General features: G+C 43.4%; 1 protein-coding gene across 4 annotated transcripts in view; it reads right to left on the bottom strand.

Moving 5' to 3' along the window:
- The window catches only part of TSPAN4 (tetraspanin 4), a 711838-nt gene that overhangs the window by 330706 nt on the left and 360067 nt on the right, over positions 1–21065 (bottom strand). For 2 of the 4 annotated variants that reach the window (XR_006282439.1, XM_038405863.2), the window contains exon 1: positions 965–1593. Coding sequence is in view for 3 of the 4 variants with exons in the window: in XM_038405863.2 (XP_038261791.1) it covers positions 965–1297 (333 nt within the window). In the remaining variant the exon portion in view is untranslated. Of the gene's footprint in view, positions 1–964; positions 1594–21065 lie in introns of those variants that run through there. The other 2 variants (XM_038405867.2, XM_038405868.2) reach the window with 1 other exon arrangement.

Below are 21065 nucleotides of genomic sequence, written 5' to 3'. Positions count from 1 at the left end.
GTACAGTAGTGCTTGATAGAGAGAACAACACTGTCACACACACACACACTCTTCCTTACATCTCTGGCAACACATGAGAGAATGGAGAATCTATAATAAGCAAAGCATCATTTCCAACCACAGCCCCCCACAACCACCCCTAAATGCCAATATGATGCTGCCATCGTTTTACAACACCCCATCCTTCCATTCCCTGCTGATGATCCACCCTGGGAAGATTCAGATTGAGTTACTGAAGATAGGCACTCCAACAAAACATCTTTCCATGCAGAGATCTGGATGGGGCTACTTTGAAACAGAAGGAACTCCCTTTCTCTTCTGCCTTGCCAATCAAGTCACTTCATTTTCAAATGGGTAACAGCATTCATGATCCACATCCCTGACCGTGCTCCCTCAATCAGCCTCCAAACCCCTCACTGTCCTGCGCCTGGCAGAGAAACACCCACTAGCTGGCTTTTACCAGCTGCTTTATCTATTAAAATGATGACGTAGAGATGCATGCACGTACATGCCATCATGTGTGTTCTGGTGACGCATGAGTATTGAGTAAATCCAAGGTTCTGATCTAAAAGAACATTTAAGTGTATGCTTAACTTTAGCGATGTGAATAATCCCTCTGACTTCAATGACTCTATTCATGTACTTAAAGTTAACCACTGTACTCAGGTCATCAAAGACATACATACAAGTGACCTTCTGTTTGGTATGTTTTGCCCTATATTGGGATTGTGACCTACCTGTGTAGAGCATGGGGAAACGGGAAGGTAAGGAGGGTACCTATGATCCTGATTTAGCACAACCAAAGAAAGATTGGCCTAGACCTTGCTTACATCCAACTTTCAGTGCTCACAAATTGGAGGAAACAATAAAACAAAAAACTTTCAATACCCAGTGTTTTCCCCCCACATCTTACTAAAAAAGGGGTGCAAAGGCAAACAGCTCTCGGTCTCAGGTGCGTACTCACCCAGAAGAGAAGGTTGAAGACAAACATTAGGTACTTGATGCACTGCAGGCAGTTATGAGCCATGCTACACCTCTTCAGCTCTAGGAGAAAAATAAACGAGAGATCCAGGTAAAAGACAACGTACTTGTTCCCCTTGGGGGACGTGTACTTAGCCTTGGTGGCTTTAGGGCCCGGGTTGGTGTGGAATCCAAAAAACGAGTTGCTGGTGGCCCCAAACTGACCGCCATACATGCTGCTGTAGCGACGGAAGGCGCCATTTGGAAAACTGTAATCCTTGCTGTCCAAAGAAGGACTCCTGTGATAGGTCGATTCATCGGTGCTAGACCTGCGCATGGTGACTTCTGATTGTTCCACGGTTACTACTGATGTGATAGTTGTTGGATGTTGGCGATGGGGGGGCAATACGTTTATTTTTTTTTTCTCTCTCCTTATCCCCCTATTGCTTTGCACCAGCTGTTCTTTTGTCTGCCATTCTGTCAAGGAGTTAAGTGTGCTGTAAAGCAGAAATTGGCAAACTGGAGTCTGCTCAGCCAGGAGTTAGGGAACAGCGTGCTTCCGTGTAAGAGAGACTTCTGAACAAGTAAACATTCCCTTTGGTTTCACGCTTTTCCCCCCCCAGCCCGCCCTACTACCAAAAAGCAAAAGAAGAGACAGAAATATATTGTACCCAAAGCAATTAATTTTAAAAAAAGGAAGAATGATCTTGCTTTTGTCGCAAATGCCATATAAAACCCTGGCTCCACATGCTAAACACACGCAAGAGGGATGGTGCACAGACTTGTGGGCAAGAACAGAAATTATCCAAAAGGCAAGCAGCTCCCATGCCCCATTCCTCTTTGCCACATTGCTCTGCCCTGAGATGCTCAGCTCACTTTAAAGATCCCTGTTTCTCCTCACACAGACAGAACCTATGGTAAGTGAGCCACGAAGCTTCATTCACAGTGCTGCTGACACTCCTCTGAGACTCCAGTCCAATCATGCTCTCTGCTAGTATACAGTCACAGCTCTGTGGTCCATCCCTGCATCTGAAGCGAGCAGCAGAGAGAATGAGCGTTCTTACTGTATCTCATAAATGCCTGCTCAGCATTCTCTCCAGCTTCTGCCCTCCCACAGCCAATCAAAATTACCCTCAGACAACATTACTCCGCACCACCACTGCCTTGTTTAAAATAAAAACCTCCCCTTGGTTTCTTCTCAGCAAATCCAACATAAGCTGCTTTTAACCAATCACTGCACAGGTGGAGGGACTACAGAATTTATCTTAGATTTAACCAGGCCCATTCCCCTGGGTAGTTCTATTCTCTATCAGTCCTTTGTACATCAAAGCTTGGCGCGGGTTTTAATCATCCTAGCTGCTAGTGGCTCCTCAGATTTACAGTTCTCAGCAAAGAGCAACTGAATTTAGATTTGGTCTGAAATGCAATTGGTCCTGCAAGGATTGGGTATGCATACATTACACATCCAGATTCACAGGCACACACAGAATGTGCTGCATATGGCATACACAGAGAGAGTGCTGTAGATTACAGCAAATGTATTAATTAATCCATTTATGACTATCAATGAGATTTTAGACCAAAAAATCATAACAGTCCCATGCATATATATTTGTTTTTGCAGGAGATGCTATTAAAATTCACTTGCCTGAAGACTGGTCTGACCTATCTATTATGTTTACTCAATGTGGGGCAACTTCTCTTTTGCCCTTTTTTCAAATCAGTATCATCACTCAATTTAATGCTATTTCATTACATTTGCTTCTCTCCCAACCTATCTGTTTTTCCATACCATGTAATCTATTGGGTTGGCTTCATGCTCTGCGTGTGGGGCTCACCTCCCCACAACTGGCCCAAACTGCTCTAACACTTCAGCAACTAGTAGAAAATCTTTCATACAATGCAACTTTCTCAGAGAGAAAGAATGTGCTTGTAGTTAAAGTATTGGACTAGAACGCAGGAAAGCGAGACTCAATTCCCGGCTCTGCCCCTTACTCCGTGTGACCCTGACAAGACGTTTTTGATTTCCATCTGCCTCAGCTCCCCATCTGTAATATTAACACCTCATTTCTGCCATCCTTTGTCTGTCTTAGCAATTTATATTGGGGCAGGGACTGTCTCTTACTATGAATATTGGGGCAGGTTGAAGAGGTGGCTGACTGATATTTTTAAAGATTTGTTCAGGTGAAGAAATAGGCCAGATAAAACCAGGTCATGAGCATGTATGTACGTACGCACATATGCGCGCACACACGCACACGCACAAACAGCAATCAATTTATTTAACAGCAAAGTTGCCTTTCTAAGTTCATTCCTGCAAACAAACCTGATTCAGTTCATTTATAAATTGCTAAGACTTCCATTCATCTTCTTCCCCAATATATAAATATACAGCACACACCTGCTGCTAGTATTAGAGAGAAAGCACTGAACTAGGTGCTAAGAACATTCCAATTCTGGCTCTTAACCCACATGCCTCTACTGCCTTGCATAAGTTACAACTTTTTTGTACCCCAGTTTCCTTATCTATAAAAACAAAGATATTTCACAAGGGGAGGCTCTTCCAGGCCTACAGCAGCTGTCTTTCCCTTTCCTTCCAGATACAAACTCCATCCCCCATATAAAGTCCTTCTCATCTAGGATACAAAACACAGTCCAAAACAAACAATCCTTCCAGCTCTGAGCTTCTGATTCACCACTTACTTCTCCTGTAGCTTCCCTCTCTGCCTCCCTGCTTCCACCTACGTACTAAGGCAGGCAGACCCATTTGGCTGATGAGCTCAGCTGCCTCAACCTTACAGAACCTTAACTCTTCCCTACCTGGCCCCTGATTGCTGCAGATAAGCCCAGGAGAGGATGAAATATTGAATCATCTGACTTCTATGAGGTGGCCCCAGTGTCTTCTTAAAACACAGATCGATAGCGTACTCTGTTCATAACAAAACTGACCCACCTCACAAAGGGACGATAGGGATTAATTAATGTTTGATATATATTTTTTTTTAGATACAGAAGACTTAAGTATGATAACAGCCTCTGCATGACCATCTCAGCACAAATTGTTTGCATCATCATTTAGTTCTGGTTGTTTCTTTTTAAACCACTTTGCTCATACCAAACATAGCTAGGTGCCTCTAATGCACACATCCACTTGGTGCAGCCCAATGTACCTGGCTCTCTCAATATCCCAGAACAAGGATAATGAAGGGAATGATAATCCAAAGGGGAATTTTCCCATTCATTTTAGAAGCAAGCTCTCTGTACCTCTGCCCATGCCATCCAAGTTTATCCTCACAGGGGTCCTGAGGAAACTCGGATTTTAATCATTAAATCTTCCCTACTTCCCATCTCCTTGCTGCATAGAGCAAATTCCATTCTCCAAGGAGGGAAACCCATGACCACTTCACCTAAAACAGCCCAAAAAGATGTCCGTGGGAAAGAGTGAAGTACCTCTGCAACAATCCCCATCACTACCGAAAAAGGGGGATGGGAGAGTAGGGTAGGACCGAGGAAAGGCTAGCTTTGTGGTTAAGGGAGTGGACTGAGAAGCAGAAGATCTGGGTTCAATTCTCAGCTCTTCCACAGACGACCTGTGTGACCTTGCACAAGTCATTTGGTAGCTTAATTCATCTTCTGCAAAATAGGGGTAACAATACTTCCCAAGCTCACAGGGGTGCTGTGAGATTAAAATCATGTCTGAGAGGCACTCAGCTACTGCTATGATGGGGCCACATATGTGTGACTGCATGCACCCCTGTATTCACACACTACTGTAATAACCTTTGTACAAAATATGCCTTGTGAGGTATTTGAAAAGTAACAACTTGCTGGTCAATATAATTATGGTGAAATGTGTATAGCAACATTATATGTGAAGTTATGAACATAAATTAAAATCATGACCAAAGTGCATTCACCACTTGGAGAATGAGTAAACCTGCTTCTCAAAGACCAAGGACAAGCTCATACCTTATCAAAGCTGGTAGGCAATCACCTAACAGATGGAAACAGATCTGCATCCTAGCAAACAACAGCATGGAACCTCTTTCAGCACTTTAGGGGGGCAACCGACCTAATAGATCTGGTCAGTCCAGGAGAGGGCTGCACACACATTTTTGGGGGGAAATCCAGGGAAAATCCAGGGAGTGTGTTTGGGTCATCTTGCAACAAGTAACCAAGGCTACTGGAAGCCAGAGTGTGGCTGGTGTTTGCTGACAGGCTGCTAGTGTCAGAGTTGCTGGACCAGGGCTGTGTCTATACACAGACACTCAGGGTGTGACCTGCATGCTGTCTGGGAGGAGCACAGGTTGGGAGATGCAATGCTTTGCTGCTGTGAGGCACCCCAGGTTGCAGGGCAGGAGTGACACAGCCCCTCACAATATGCAAATAAAAAGAACTAGCAAACTAAAAGAATGGAGAGGTGTATGTAGGTTGCTAACCACTGCCCCTTTCCTAGGGGTGAGCAAACAAGTAACACTAGATATAATGAGTCTCATACTCTGCTGAAATAGTTTCATGTCACCATTTATTAACAACAATGGTGCCCCACAGTGTTTCCAGAGTGCAAAAGGGACCAGTTAACATCTCCATTATAAACCCTTTTTCTGAGGGGCTCAAAACTAGTTTATTTTTACTGGCCTCCAGATGTCACATTATGTGCAAATGCCATTCATTAAAACAGATCGGACCCTCCCTCACGGCAAGAAATCAATTGCCCAATAAAATTAAACAGCAAATTCTCAAGCTTCTTTTCCCTCCTCCGCCATTCCCCACCTTCTCCCCATCAGGTCACGGCGAACAGGAAGGAACCTGACACTCTTGAGAGGATGGTACAGCACAAATATTAAAACCTGCCACACAATCAGTCCTTAATGCACGTGTGGATTTATTTATAAAGCCAATACATGAAGCAGAAAAAAGTGTTTCTAAACTGGCTCCTGGGTAATAAATAACAAACAACATACAAGGCTACCTTTCAGACAGGAGTCTTTCCACACTGAGATGGCCAGACATGGGGTAGTGCCAGTGCACCCCATATGAAGGATGGTTCCACCTCAGCCTTCACCACCCCAGTGACAATATGGCTCACGGTAATGGTAGCTCGTTAAGGCAGCGTTTCTCAAATGCGGCCACCAGGGGCTTTTCTTGCAGTCACAGCCGCTTGGGCTGTTATGGGAAGGTGGGGAGGGGGGGCAAAGTAGCAAGTGGCCCCTCCCCCTCACTGTTGCTCCTGGATGCACTCTCTTGGCGTTGATTGCTGGGGCACCAGCAGGGATTGGGCCCTGCCCCCCCTTTAGAGATACCTGGGGCACAATGTTGGAGAACCAGGCAGCCGTTGAGTTCCCCATCTTCCCGGGGCAGTTGGGTTCAGGCTTTGGGCTTCAACCCTGGAGTGGTGGGGCAGTAAGCTCCGGCCACAGGGCTTTGGGCTCCAGCCCCCCACTGCCTCCCCCCACCCATCCCCATTGCTCCTGGCCCCTGCTGCCTCTCCCAACCTCCCCATCCAGGGCTTAATTAGTCCCAAGGCTTGACAGGGCTGAGTAAGTCTGTTGTGAAAAGTAATATTAACAGACATACAAGTACCGCTTTTCACAACAGCCTTATTAGCTAGCAATACAAAATTTACAATGATTTGGACATATATATGTGCATATTTATTTGTTTTTCCTAAAGCTAATTAAATATTTTAGGAAAAAGCGTGAGAGTGGCCACCAACTCTTACTGAGGCCACCAAAAAATTTGTCTTGAGAACCTCTGTTTTAAGGCATCTTTTTGGCAGGGAGCTTACTATTCTCTCTTCCATCTAATATCTATCTGTTGCTCACTATCAGTATACAGTAATTCAGTGGCTGATAACATGGACATATAGAATCCACCTCTTTTTGATCAGTTCTGTTATAAATTAGAAATTCCTGCAGGAGACGGGAAGAAGTTTTGCACCTCAACTGCAGAGCCCTATAGAAACAGCATTGCCAACAAAGGGCTAGATTCTGACTTGGACTATGTGCCCGCAAGGCAGTCAAAACCCTCCTAACCGCTATCCAAGGGCTACCTGGACTTTAGATATGGGTGATTATGAGTAAAGAGGGCTACTCACTTGTTCCCTCCTTGGAGCAAGTGGGCAGGAAAAAGCAAGGAATGGGCAGAGCCTTGGTCTCCAGCCAGAGTAGCTGAACCAGTCCAGGAGGGATGTAGTAATTTTCTGCTGATATAGGCCAGCAATAAATTAATTCCCCTGTCGAGCAAGGAAAAAAAAAACAGGGAAGGAATCCCAAACCAGCCCACATTAATCTTTATTACCCATCCACTTTCCACATTCTCAATTGCATCTGTACATTGTTATCCTTTGGCCAGTTCATATTGATTCTCACATACAAGAAAGAAATCACTGTGCGTCTCACTAACAGAGATTCAGTTGGTGTGGATTTCAGTGGTACACTAACATTTATGTTGTGATAGCTCCGTCCATGTTGGTGTGAGTGGAAGTGTCATGTCATGGTGGAGCAGATTTGCGTCACAAAATCCTGACCCATGGAGTAAAGGAGATTGCACAGTAATAACGTAAAACAAAGTCCTGGCCACAGATCGATACTGTAACAGGCTTAGATGTTAAAGGCAGAATTGTAACAACTCCATTACCTTTTTACATCCTCTCTGAGCAATCTCATCCATTTACATGGCTTCAGATATCATCTCTATACTAACAACTCACAAATCTACCTCTTCACTCCTAATCTGTCTCCTTCTATCCAACCCCACATCTTGGTCTGTCTCTTTGACAACTCCTCTTAGCTGCCTCATCCTTTGCTTCCACTTAACAAGGTGAAACCTTAGCTCCTCATCTTCCTTTCCAAAACTTGCTCAACTTCATCCCTTTTTCTATCATGATTAACCAAACTACCATCTTTCCTGCCACATGGGCCTGTAATCTGGGGCTTATATTTGGCTACTCCCATATCCAGGCCACCTCCAAATTCTCTTCCCTCTTCCTCCTCAAGAGTTCCAAGGTCTATGCTTTCCTTTTCATCACTATGGGTAAATCTTGCAGAGTCAGATTTGAAGTCAATTGAAACCAATGGGTTTTGGATCACCCCTTCATTGTGTCCACCTTCACTACTACATCCTCCCTCCTCTATGACCTCTCTCTCACGCATACACACACTTCCCTCTTCAATCCATACAAGATACAACCACTTAACTCATCTTCTTTCTTCATCAGTTTGTTTATGTCACTCCTTTCTTTGAATCATTCCAACGGCTCCCTGTTTACTATTGCAGGACCTTTAAGCTTCTTGTCACTGTCTTCAAAGCTCTAGATAACAGTCCCTGCCCTTAATCAATCTGTTTCAACTTGTATTACCCCCTCTCCTAAGCTCTAGCAGTGTTCCAACCCTCAACAGCCGATTTGTCATCTTCTCACATAAACCCCTACCATGCATTTTCCCATGCTGCCACCTGCATATGGCACAATATTCCTTTGCTCATCTGCAAGAATCCTACCTTGTCTTTCTTTCCATTAATTTTCACTTTAAATTGTGATGACGATTCCAGAGCAGTCAAATCTATTACAAAGTGGGCCCACCAAATAAAAATGGCAAACCACTGCAAAAAATAGTATATTTAGATGTCTCCTTCTATTTTTGAACATGTGTACATACAGCACTGCAATCTACTAGATCGAAAATGACATGCTCAAGCGTATGTGGTTCTAAGATCTAATACCATCACAGGAATGTCTTTCATAGGTTACTGTGATGGTTCCATGGCTTAGTATGATGATAAATTAATTACGGATTTATTAATACACAGTAAATACTTAAACATGTAATTAAATATACATACACAGAGACCTTCAATGCTTCACATTAAAGCATTAATTAAAACTGAATGCAGTGCTTCTCTCTCTGCAACAAGAAAACTAGTAAATAAACCTCTTTTCTGCCGTTTTTTCCAATGCACATGTAACACCTTAAAAGCTGCTGTGAGGTCAAATTTGGCACAAAAATTTAGGCTTTGTAAAAACAAGCTCTTCCAAAGGCTAAGCCTAATAGAAATGTTTCCATTATATTTTTAAAGGTTAAAAAAGAATTAAAAAAAAAAAATCTAAAACAGCATTCCTCTGGCCAGTTTGCAACTCCAATACTGAAAAAAGAAAAAGAAAAAAAAAAATTCATGAAGCTTGAGTAGTCTATTTTCATTGTCTAAGCCTAGATAAATGCAAAAAGTAACCAAAGAACATCAACAGCGAAAGACACATTTGATGTTTTTAAAGTTCTTTTGGTGTTAATAATCCACAGCTATCAAAATCACAAGTAACTAACTTCTTTCACAATATGGGCGATCCTGGTGTTCCATTGACCTGCACCATGTGCAATTGCTTACACTCAGGTAAAGCGGGGACAACATGCATGCTCTGATTTGGAAGCATTTTACTCTCATTTTGCACAGCTGTAAATGATTTTACAAAGTGCAGGACAACAGAGAATCAGGCTTATGATTTTTGACCTGACCATATACTTGTAACATTAATGGTGGAACAGAGCCATTTAAGGTACATAGTCTCTGTTCAAAGGCAGAGAGCTCTCTACTGTGAACATCAGACATATGTGAGCATATTGACAGACAGCTGTATTATTATTATTAATTATTTGCATTGGAGAGCAGCATTCCCATCTATAGGACAAGAAGTCGAGGATCTGGTGAATCATTGTCATAGTACGCTAGCCTTAATCGATGTACTGGTCCCCAAATGATCCCTCTCCTCCCTTTCTCCACATAGTTTTCCTTGATTTTCTGACCTGCTGCACCCTGGGTCAGAAACTAGAGCGCTGACAGCAGAAAACTAAGGCTGAAACAGACAGGCTGAAACAGAAAAAACAGGTTAAAGTCCATGATCAAAGGATATATCTTGCTGTCCCCTGACTCCTGTGTTTCTCCTGCATTTGCTTCTTGTGGGGAGGCAATGGGAAGTAGTGAGAGGAGCGGGTTTTGGAGATGGCCATCAGGCCTCTGTGAGGGGGACAGAGCTCCCGGAAAAATGTGCGTTGGGCCTGGTTATGCTGTTTGTGTATGTACAGTTCCTGAATAAAAAGGGATTATATGTAAGTGCAATAGGCCCAAAAAACCTAATAAGAGATGAACAGGCAAACCAACTACTTGTTTGTCATATTCTGGGCTGTCACCACAGGGCTCACCTGCTTCAGGAACAATATTTTGGCATATGAAGGAGTGGGAAGCTTAGGATGAGTATCAATTTAATAGCCTTTTATTATAGACAGAACTCTGAAAAAGTTTATAACCACAGTGGAACCTATTTCAGAAAGAAACTGAATGAACAGCTAAAGAAGGAGGAGGAAAAGGCCCTAGGGATTTGCCTTGCAGTTGTTTATTCCAGCAACGAACACATTCCTTCCCTTTTATTTACAGGGTCCTTGCTTTGGCATTGGCAATTTCAGCAGCTTGACTTTCAGTTTAAAGAGGCTAAGCCATGGCTATTAGAATGTAAGTGATGCTCTGATAGCGATGGGGAAGGGAAGGGAGAAACAGACATCCTCGAGGTTTGCTCAACTATTTGAATGTACCAGTCTTTTGGTACCCAAGTGCCTTGTTCTTTTTTTTTTTTTTTTTTTTTTTAAAGAGAAGTTTACTGATGCCACCAACAAAACTTTGAAAACCATTCACCTCAGAAGCAATTCCACTTACATAGCAGATATGTTTTCTATAATTATCTTTCCTTATTCCTTATAAAGTAAGGAAATTTGCATGAAAAAGAATATTCACTTAACAGCTCTTCCTATCCTCTTGCTGATACACACCTGAAGTCATGATCTTTGGTTCATGGCATAATTAGTTGCTACAGAAATAATAAAATCATAGATAAAGAGAAGATATTTTGGGCATGATGTGCAATGGCCTTTATTTATGCATGTGCAAAGTTGCATACACAGGAATCGGCCCACTTTTTATGCATATTCACCTATGTGCAAAGAAAGTGCAAATGTGATGGAATTTACACACACAACCTCAACTGGGCACATGGGATTTGCTCATGACAATTTAGCACCTGTAAGCCCCAACAGCAGTGCAAAGAAAGTAGAAGAGCTGATGTGTGTGTGCACAAGCAAAATGCTTGCTCCTAAGTCCAGTAGAATCAGTGCAAAAACTGTCTTTGGATCATGCTCAAAGTTCTATGTGCACGACTTGGAGGCCTCCTCTTCCATATTGAGCCCTTTAAGTTTGTTGTACATTTCTCTGTTAACACAGGACTTTTCTGGGCGTTTTAGTGCTTTGTCCTGTATAATACTTAGTGGTCCAAGTGAGGAGCTTCCACAGTTTCCCGAGGAATAACTGTTTATTTTTATGTCATGGGCAGAGCAGATTATTGCTTCAGATGAGGGATAAGCAGCTCTAGCAGATGAACTCTTAAGAAGCAAAAGACCAGTTAAACTGCTAATGCCCACAGTAATAAAGAACAAAGGAATAGAAATGCAAATCACATGTGACATTCTGTATAAGCCGAGTTGTTGCCCAAAGAGAATCTTTGCCAGATATTTCCATGCAGAATCAGCAGCACCGTACCGCAAAAGTGCAATTTATGTGGTAGCTTTCTTAAAATTAGGTTGCATCTTCTAACTTGAAACATCAGCTGAGGTTCAAAGAAATAGCACTTCAAACACACAGCCACTACACATGCTCTTGCTGTCTAGTACAAAGTGATGAATCAGACCTAAAAATCACTGTAACTGCCCACAGGTATGGTAACTTGAGATGGCAGATATTTTAAAACAGCTGTGAAAAGGGAAAAAGACACACCATTGGTTTTTAACAAAGATAATCATTTGTTGTATCCTAGCCAGCGTATACTTTTTATTACTCTCAATACTCCAGCAGCAGAACAGTAAGTTCAAAATTAACTGTTTGCCTCCACACATCTTCAAAAACTTACTTTTAAAGCCAACATTTTTGAAAAGCCAAAAGTTAAGCTCCTACACCCACACGCAGGCTCCTAAAATAAGTTTCAAAAGCAATGAGTACCCAGAAGTTCTCACTGATTTTCATGGGAGTTGCTGGGTGCTTGGTACTTTTGAAGATCAGGTCACTTAGGCCCTCTAGCAGAGCGAAGACTCACCAGAGTGGCGTCTCCTGCTGGTCATCTGGGAATTAGCTCTTTTCCAGCCTCAGAGCACCCTCTGCTGGCTGGTGCCTCGCCTGCCTCAAGCCCCCATGTCCCTCCCAGATCCCTTGCCCTGGGGTTCTGCCCACTGCAATACCCCCAAATGCTGGGTCTCCCCTCCCAGGGGAGCCCCCAACTCTCTACATCCATCTTGCCTCAGTGGCTTCTGCCAGTCGTCATCTAGCCCCCTCTCACTGAGACAGACTGCAGTTTGTAAAGGCCACTCATCATTGGCAAGGGGGTCAGATCAGCTGCCCCTGCCTGTTCCTGGGCTGCACATCCCAGCCCCAGTACCTGCACAGGCCTTTATCAAGGCCTCAGCCTGGGGTGTTGCTCGGCTGGAGCTCCCCCTCTCCTCTTGCCTTTCCACAGCACAGCTCTGCTTCAAGTACCCTATTCCCACGCAGCTAAGTCCTCCTCCCTCCAAGGCAGGAGAGAGACTCTGACCCAGCTTCTCCCTTAGGCCTTCTTATACTCCCAGCCCAGCCCTGGCTGCCTCAAGCCCACTCCTGATTGGCTCCCCAGGGCAGCCTTTTCCCAGGGCTGTTTTTCACCCCTTTCACACCGGAGCAGGGTGACTGCCATGCTACAGGCCCCCAGTTCAGCAAAACACTTTAGCATGAACTTAATTTGTAATTCAGTGGAACCATGGGCGGTGTGTGAACTGGTGGAGGCTCGTGGAGGCTCGAGCTGGAGCCCAAAGCCCCTCCCCACTGCGGCCCCTGGCCCCTGCCGCAGGCTAGCCCTCACAGCCCTTGAGTGCCGGGAGGGCGAGGGGGCTGCAGCTGCATGCCGCCCGCCCTCCCAGCGCTGGGGCCATGCCTCCTGCCCTCCCAGCGCTCCAGAGCTGGGGGGGGGCTAGCCTTAGGCAGGGGGTCAGTGGCGAGGGGCTTCCGGCTCCAGCAAGGGGAGGTGCATAGAAGGGACAGGGCCTCAGGCGGAAGGGGTAGGGCTGGGGGCTAGCCTCGCCCAGCCTGCAGTTCACACACCAGGGCCACCGCACAGGGGGACTGGAGCCACACTGCCGCACACAGAGCGGGCAGGAAGTGGGAACCTGGGGGCACAGCATGAGTGGAGCCATGCCTGTCTGTTTGGGGAGGCACAGCCTCCCCAGTCTACGGTACCCGCCACCCATGAGTAGAACTACTTGTGTACATAAAGTTAAGCATGTGCTTAAATGCTTTTCTGAATCAGGGCCATATTTAGGGGTGTGAGGTTGTGATTTTCAAAAAAGTCCAGCTGGTACCTAACTCCCTTAGGTTCCTTTGAAAATCCCAGCTGAAATAGAAACATAAACTTCTGTTTTTGAAAAGACAAACTCCTGTGGGGAGCTGCAGCTTCTTTTTAACTCGGTCTTTCCCATTTGAAAGACATTACCTTTTGAGGATAAGTAAAAGAACATTACTTTTTATAGGAAGCTAAGCCAAAATATTATGGAGGTTCGACAGCACCTATCCAAAATGTAATCCTTATAAAGCAAGCTTCACCGGAGAACGTTTAAAATTAAATTGAAATCTGCAGCAAATTAAATGGCTTAAACAGAGTATTTGGAAAGGAATAATAAACAAAAAACACTAGGTGACTATTAAATTTTAATATGAAAAGGCAATGCACCTGTTTAAGGAAAATGTGACTAGCCAGATATATACAATGCCATCAGCTATTATTTCTTTCTTCTTGATGTATAAGGAACCATGGAGGCTTATCTCATCCAAAACACTGACAGTAAACATCAGGGGTTCTTTTTCCCTGAAATCTCTGTAACCACTCGAGCAAAAAAGGGGGAACTCCTGCTACTTGAGAAATTTTATATGCAGGCAGGGGCATGAGCTTTTGTCTTCTGATTCCCCGTACTTAGCATACAGAACAGTAAGAAATCAGATCCGGCTTTAGACTCAGAATCAGCAGAGAAGCTTCAGAATAAAATATTGCAACTCACCGCACAATGTAAGTGCCTGAAAATGAAAACTAACATTTAAATTCACAAAACGTTTAGTTTTAATTATAACAAAGATATTTAGGACCCAATTCTCCACTGGTGTAAATTGACCCAACTGAGGTCCCTCTTCTCCTAAATGTTATCTACTCTCTAGCTGCCAGGTCAGGCAAGCAGCTGTGCCCAGTTTCTGTCCCTGGAGGCAATCTGTTCTACCACCTAAGCAACAGGAGGGACCTCTGGCAATTCTGAAAAGATCTTTTCTTTCCATTCCTTTATTATTCTTATTCTTATTCTTTTTGTCTTTCCCTTTCCTTTTGGGAGAAAAAAAATCAATAAAATATAAACAAAACAAACGGACCCAGCTACATTTAAATCACTGGATCAGCATCAACCTCTTTACATCAGCACACAGTCTGACCTTTAACCTTATACTCCCCTGTTGAAATTTCTTACCTGACTGTTAGACACTTAAGACTTTTATGTTGTTACTCAATGAGGCCTCAATTCTGCAAACATAAGTTAAATAAAATGCATGCTAAGTCCATGCTTATTCACCCAAGCCATTAAGCCTGTGTTTAACTTTAAGCACAGACTTACATATCAATTGAAGTCAATGTATCTTAAGCACATATGTAAATGCTTTGCTGATTAGAGAAGAGCTAAAGCATATACATTTATGCTTTTATTGAACAGGTGCCTACGAGGAATTTTCAATTTTTAAAATATTTCCCTATCTTGAGTATTTGCTGAAATTCTGAATTTAGATAGAAAAACAAAAAAAACATAGTGTATAAAAAACAAAGCCACTGCACTCTCAGGGTCAACCCCGCAACCACACCATAGTTGTTACTTTGTTATATGTATGGCCAATTCCTCAGGCTGGCCATACATAGATTGGTTTGTTACTTGTCTTCATCAGACCATTATGAATTAAACAAGGAAGTTGTCCGAGGTTGTTTCCCTGAAAATGACATTTTCACTACCAGTTTTCACGGATGGCAGGGAATGGAGACTGAAGAATGCAAAGTGATCACCCATTCACTTCCTTGATTTACAACTTTTCCCTTCTCTAACTTTATATTTTATCGAGTCTCCCAAAATTCCCACAGCAAAATATGCAGCCAGGACATCACAGTAGCGGTTCTGAAAGTTAAACGTTATGGGTCAGATCCATCTCTGGCATAAAATGGCATAATTCCATTGATGCCAATGAATGCAAAGTCAGCTCTGCGGATTCCAGTGGATTTGGCCTAAGGAGTGTAATTCTGAGTTTTTCTCTAACTGTTCTTAAACTTGTAGGCAAGCTTTCCTATAGTTTTTTAAGAATTTAAATAAATAAATAAATAAAAGCAAGCAACTAGGAGCGCTCAGCCAGCTGGATTGCTTGAATGTTCTCATCTTTCCTTGTGGAACAGTAATTCCATCCTTCACAATTAAACACCCATACAACACTTTGGGCTTGATTCTTGGCACCCTGTAAGTTCACATTGCACTGACACAGCAGCACAAACTGACCATGAAGCAGATGAGAACTCCTCGAAGTGGCAGAATCCTAGCCTGGTATAGCTTTATGCCACTTACTTCTTCACCCTCTAGCATAAGAGGCATGTCAGGAGTGGGAAGGAGTGAGAACCAGCTGATCCTCAGCCAGCAAAATGGCTCATAGGATCATACAATATCAGGGTTGGAAGGGACCTCAGGAGGTCATCTAGTCCAACCCCCTGCTCAAAGCAGGACCAATCCCCACCTAACTCATCCTAGCCAGGGCTTTGTCAAGCCAGACCTTAAAAACCTCTAAGGAAGGAGATTCCACCACCTCCCTAAGTAACACAGTCCAGTGCTTCAGCACCCTCCGAGTGAAAAAGTTTTTCCTAATATCCAACCTAAACCTCTCCCACTGCAACTTGAGACCATTACTCCTTGTTCTGTCATCTGCTACCACTGAGAACAGTCTAGATCCATCCTCTTTGGAACCCCCTTTCAGGTAATTGAAAGCAGCTATCAAATCCCCCTTCATTTTTCTCTTCTGCAGACTAAACAATCCCAGTTCCTTCAGTCTCTCCTCGTAAGTCATGTGTTCCAGTCCCCTAATCTTTTTGTTGCCCATCTCTTAGGGAGATGTTCCTGTTACCACAAAATACAGCAGACTTGAGGCTGCTCTAAAATATGCCAGGGGCTACATCTGCTCCTGACTAGCCCCTAGATTGCCGGGGATGGAAAACTTCAGCAAGCTCAGCTCAGGTGCATCTGAGGATTGATCCTTATATCTGAAACTAATGAAGGCAGGGACATAAAACTGTGGATGATCTAAAAATAACTTCTAAGAATATCAAGCTGGTTTATGAAATATAAAAATAGAGAAAGTGATCTCTCCGTAGGAGATTCAGACCTTATCTCTTTCCTTATTACAGTGCCCCAGTTTTTACTAGGGCAAGACAGATTCTCTGATTTGATTGGGGGCACTTAATATGCATAACCATCTCCAGACCTTTGAAGTTTGCCATATAGGTCTAGCAATACCAATAATATTGCTATAAAATGGTGTATAATTATGAGCCTATTAATCTTTAATTAGAATGCCTGATGGCCTTTTCTGAGGGCCACCCAAGCCTGTGCTTGAGGGAAGACCTGCTTACTTTAAATTACTATTTGTTAATGTTCACGCATTTTATCTGGGCCCATGGTAAACTATCATAAAGCTACAGCTGTCCCTACTCTGTGTAAGGAGATTTGTTATGGCAAAGGCTGGAAAGTATTTCTTAGGCAACCCAAGACTGACGAAAGTGCTGATATGATGAGAACTCCTTGGCCAAAGTCAATTTGAAATCAGCTAAAACTGGTCTTCACTTATCTAGATCTGTTCTGGAATAAAAAAAATACAGCAAATAGCCCACTAGACCATCTCAATTGCTCCAGTTCTCTGAGGACCCAGCTATAGAGATGCTAGGAACAAACCTTCCCGGGTTTCTTAGCAATCTAGAATTGAGGGACAGTGGCTATCTTTTGTGACATCACAGAGGACAAAAAACCTACTGTACTAGGAACCCAACCCAAAGTTCACTGAAGTCCATGAGAGTCTATCCATTTACCTCAACAGGCTCTGGATCAGGTTTAATCAACTCGACTTTCAGTTACACCTGTGCAGCCCCCTTAAGCCCCCTTAAATTCTCCCCTCAGTTAGACACTCAGCTCTCACTGCCAGGGTGTGGTATAAGCGTATCAGACTGGGATTAGTTACACAACTATCAGACTAGGTTTATAACAGTCATGCAGCCCAGTGATGCCTGTGCAGTTAAATTACTGTGGACAAAGGCAGCATTTTAACAAGCCTTGTAATTCAACAGGAAGGGCTGTTGTCTTCTCCCAAGATTCCATTTGGGGGTATAATCTCTGCATGTGGCCTGGGGGCAGAAGGAATGAGTTTGGAGGCTCACCCCATTGCCACAGAATCACGATACTCATAGGACTGGTGAAGATCAGGCAGACGTGAGGGATGTGACAAGTTCTTAAGCCTGGGGGTTAAAAGGAGAGGAGGGGCTGGAATTGTTACTCTATTTGTGATTTCAGAGTAGCAGCCGTGTTAGTCTGTATTCGCAAAAAGAAAAGGAGTACTTGTGGCACCTTAGAGACTAACAAATTTATTAGAGCATAAGCTTTCGTGAGCTACAGCTCACTTACTCCTTTTCTATTTGTGAGTGCCCTTTGATAGCCTGCCGACAGCGTGGAACTGACAATACTCCCAGAGGAGCCATGTGTCCGCTCCTCTCGCTTCAGCCAGATGTAAGATACTGTACTAGGATGACAGCTGCATCGCCCCTCATCCCCTGCATAAAAACCATATGAAAGGCTTCAGTAGAAACATACCCCCATTAAAACTCACCTTATCATACAAAAAGAAAAGGAGTACTTGTGGCACCTTAGAGACTAACAAATTTATTTGAGCATAAGCTTTCGTGAGCTACAGCTCACTTCACGAAAGCTTATGCTCAAATAAATTTGTTAGTCTCTAAGTTGCCACAAGTACTCCTTTTCTTTTTGCAAATACAGACTAACACGGCTGCTACTCTGAAACTTATCATACAAGTTTCTTTATGGTTAAAACTTGCTCTAATGGCACTAACCTCATTTTCCTTGACAAACCTAGGGCACAAATTCCACAATCCGTGCACTACATGGGTAAATTGCTCCAAGGATTCTCACCCTGGGATCTTTTCACCATTGCAACATGCTCTATTCGGCAACTCCGAATGCAGCCATAAGCACTCTGGGTCCTGGCATGATCTCTTGTCAGCCTCACCAGTTCCTGGGTCTCAAACTGTGATAAAAAGGGAACCATGCCACGGTCAGCCTTAGCACAGGCTAATGTACTGATTATCTGATTTCCCTGAGCGTAGCTATTTGCATACCTTATAAACTAGTGTGTCGTCTCATTGGAAGCCAGTGTACCACAGCTTCATATCAGAGGGAGGGTTTTTTTTCCTTTTTTTAAATATTAGACATTCATTGATTGCAGCTTGACAACTCTGGAGTCAATTAGATGATAAAGGGTTCATCACACATTGGTTGGCTCCAAATCGATGGAGAGTGATACAATTGGCACAAAGAAATGCACACTTTACATGTCTTCTGGTCTTTTTAATCCCAAACTACAAATCACAAAATCCACATAAGAAAAACCACAAATCAGAGAAATTACACAGAAGGTTCCCCTTTCTCTGGCCCTAGGGATAGTCTGGTCTCAGCTGCTTATTCAAGCTCAGCAACAGACAGACTTCAAAACAACCTCTTCTCTTCTTATCGTCTTAGTGGTTCCCAATAATAAGATAACTGACTTTAGCTCAACTTGGCATCATTCCCCCATGGCTGCATTCCCCAGCAAGCCTGCCTGGCACACACTTGCTTGTAGCTCTCCACTTCTCCTGCCAAAAAAACAGGTTGGGGTTTATCCATCTTGTCAAAAAGATAACCTCAAGGCTGGCCAGGCCTCTGTTGGGCCTATCTTTACATCTGTTTGCAGAGTCCAAGTGCTTCTAGATCAGAGCAGACAACATTTTAAAGGTTCTTTTTCATTAAAAAATAAAATGAATAGAATGTAATACCATCATCCCAAAGAGTAACCCTACCATGCAAATGAGAAAGCAGGATGGGCGGGAGCTGGCTGGTAAGTGCTCTAAGAGGGATTTAAACCACTGACCCATGCTGAGCATTGATGGGAAGGGGAAAACACTTTCAGGAATAGGGAAAATAGCAGAGCATCAAGGCAGCTGCTCCCCTGTTATTGGACAGGCTGCCTTGGAGACTGAGGAAGGATGACCTTGTGGTTAATGCACCTGGCTAGGACTCAGGAAATCTGGGTTCAATTCTCTTCTCTGCCATAGACACAAGTCACTACCTTTCTCTGTGCCTCAGCTCCTCCCAGGGGTAAAATGGGGAGGACACAAATTGTTTCTTTCTCCACCTAGTTTATCTAGATTGTCAGCTCTTTGGTGCAGGTTCTACTTTTTCTTCTCCATATGTTCATGCCCAGCACAATGAGGCCCACATCTTGTTTGGGTCCTCTAGATGCTTGTTTAAAGGCTTGTCTACACGATGGGGTAATGTGCACTACAGGGGTGTGATTTCTAAAGCGCACTCCTGTGATGCACATTAATTGGTCCATGTAGATCCTGCTGATGCACACTAACGATTTCCTAGTGTGCTATAACGTGCATTAGCTATGTTATAGTGCACTAAGAAATCTTTAGTGTGCACCAGCAGTGTCTACATGGAGCAAATAATGTGCATCACATTAGTGCACTTTAGAAATCGCACATGCCTTAGCATGGGATGAGTCTGTAATAGAAACTGAAATTGCTGGGTTTGGATGGTGCTATCACATTTTACCAATTTAATTTTTTTTAACACTCATTTCCATTCCTGCATCCAGTGTGCATGGTGCATGTGTCTGTATTAACGACAGCAGAAATACACAGCACCATCCATTTCAGTCTCTGCTCCATCCTGATTATCTTCTCTGACGTACCATGACTCCTTAGATGGTAAAACAATGGGCTTTCTGGTGCCACAGCACCACTTTAATCCCAGTTTGGAGACATGTACCAAAGGAATTGAAATCAACATCACTGCCATCATTTAATTTAATTTATTGACCATGTTAAGCTCTGTCAGGAGACAGAGGCTCCAGCAAGAGACATGCTCTACTCTGCCGTCAGATGTTACACAGAATCCCTAAGATGGCTCAGGGCAACAGAGATGTAGCACACAGCACTTCAAAGCAAAACACTTTGCAGTAATAAACATTCAAACACTAAGGAGGTTTATAAGATTTTTTTTTATTATACTGAAAATAAAAAACATTTTCCATGTGGAAAATAATACAGCTTTAAAAACAAAAAAATTCAGTAGACCATACCCTGGATGGCAATGGCCCCAAACCAGCGGCAGCATAATGGCATTTTTCCTGGGGGTGGGGGGAGTGGGGGAGAGTACACTTTCATTCTTTGCAAGCTGGATGAGGCTTTTTGGGAGTTATTCCAACCTCAGCAGTTTGGAGAGAGCTAGACATACATCAGTAAAGGAGAGGGTGTGGTGGTGAGGTATTCATAGGGATACATTTACACTTCAGTATAGGCAGGCTGTTACTCACAGAGATATGTTTCCATCTGGGTGGAGGTGTTACCCAGAGATGGTCACATGTCAGTAAAAAAGAAAAGGAGTACTTGTGGCACCTTAGAGACTAACAAATTTATTTGAGCATAAGCTTTCGTGAGCTACAGCTCACTTCATTGGATGCATGCAGTGGAAAATACAGTGGGGAGATTTATATACACACACAGAGAACATGAAACAAACACAGTGTGTATGATAAAACCCATAAAACCCATTGCTTCATGTTCTCTGTGTGTGTATATAAATCTCCCCACTGTATTTTCCACCAAATGAATCCAATGAAGTGAGCTGTAGCTCACGAAAGCTTATGCTCAAATAAATTTG

This window comes from Dermochelys coriacea, chromosome 6 (genome assembly GCF_009764565.3).
Source record: "Dermochelys coriacea isolate rDerCor1 chromosome 6, rDerCor1.pri.v4, whole genome shotgun sequence".
Taxonomy (NCBI): Eukaryota; Metazoa; Chordata; order Testudines; family Dermochelyidae; genus Dermochelys; species Dermochelys coriacea.
Note: the sequence above shows the minus strand (reverse complement) of the source record. Positions and strands in the feature narration are given on the sequence as shown.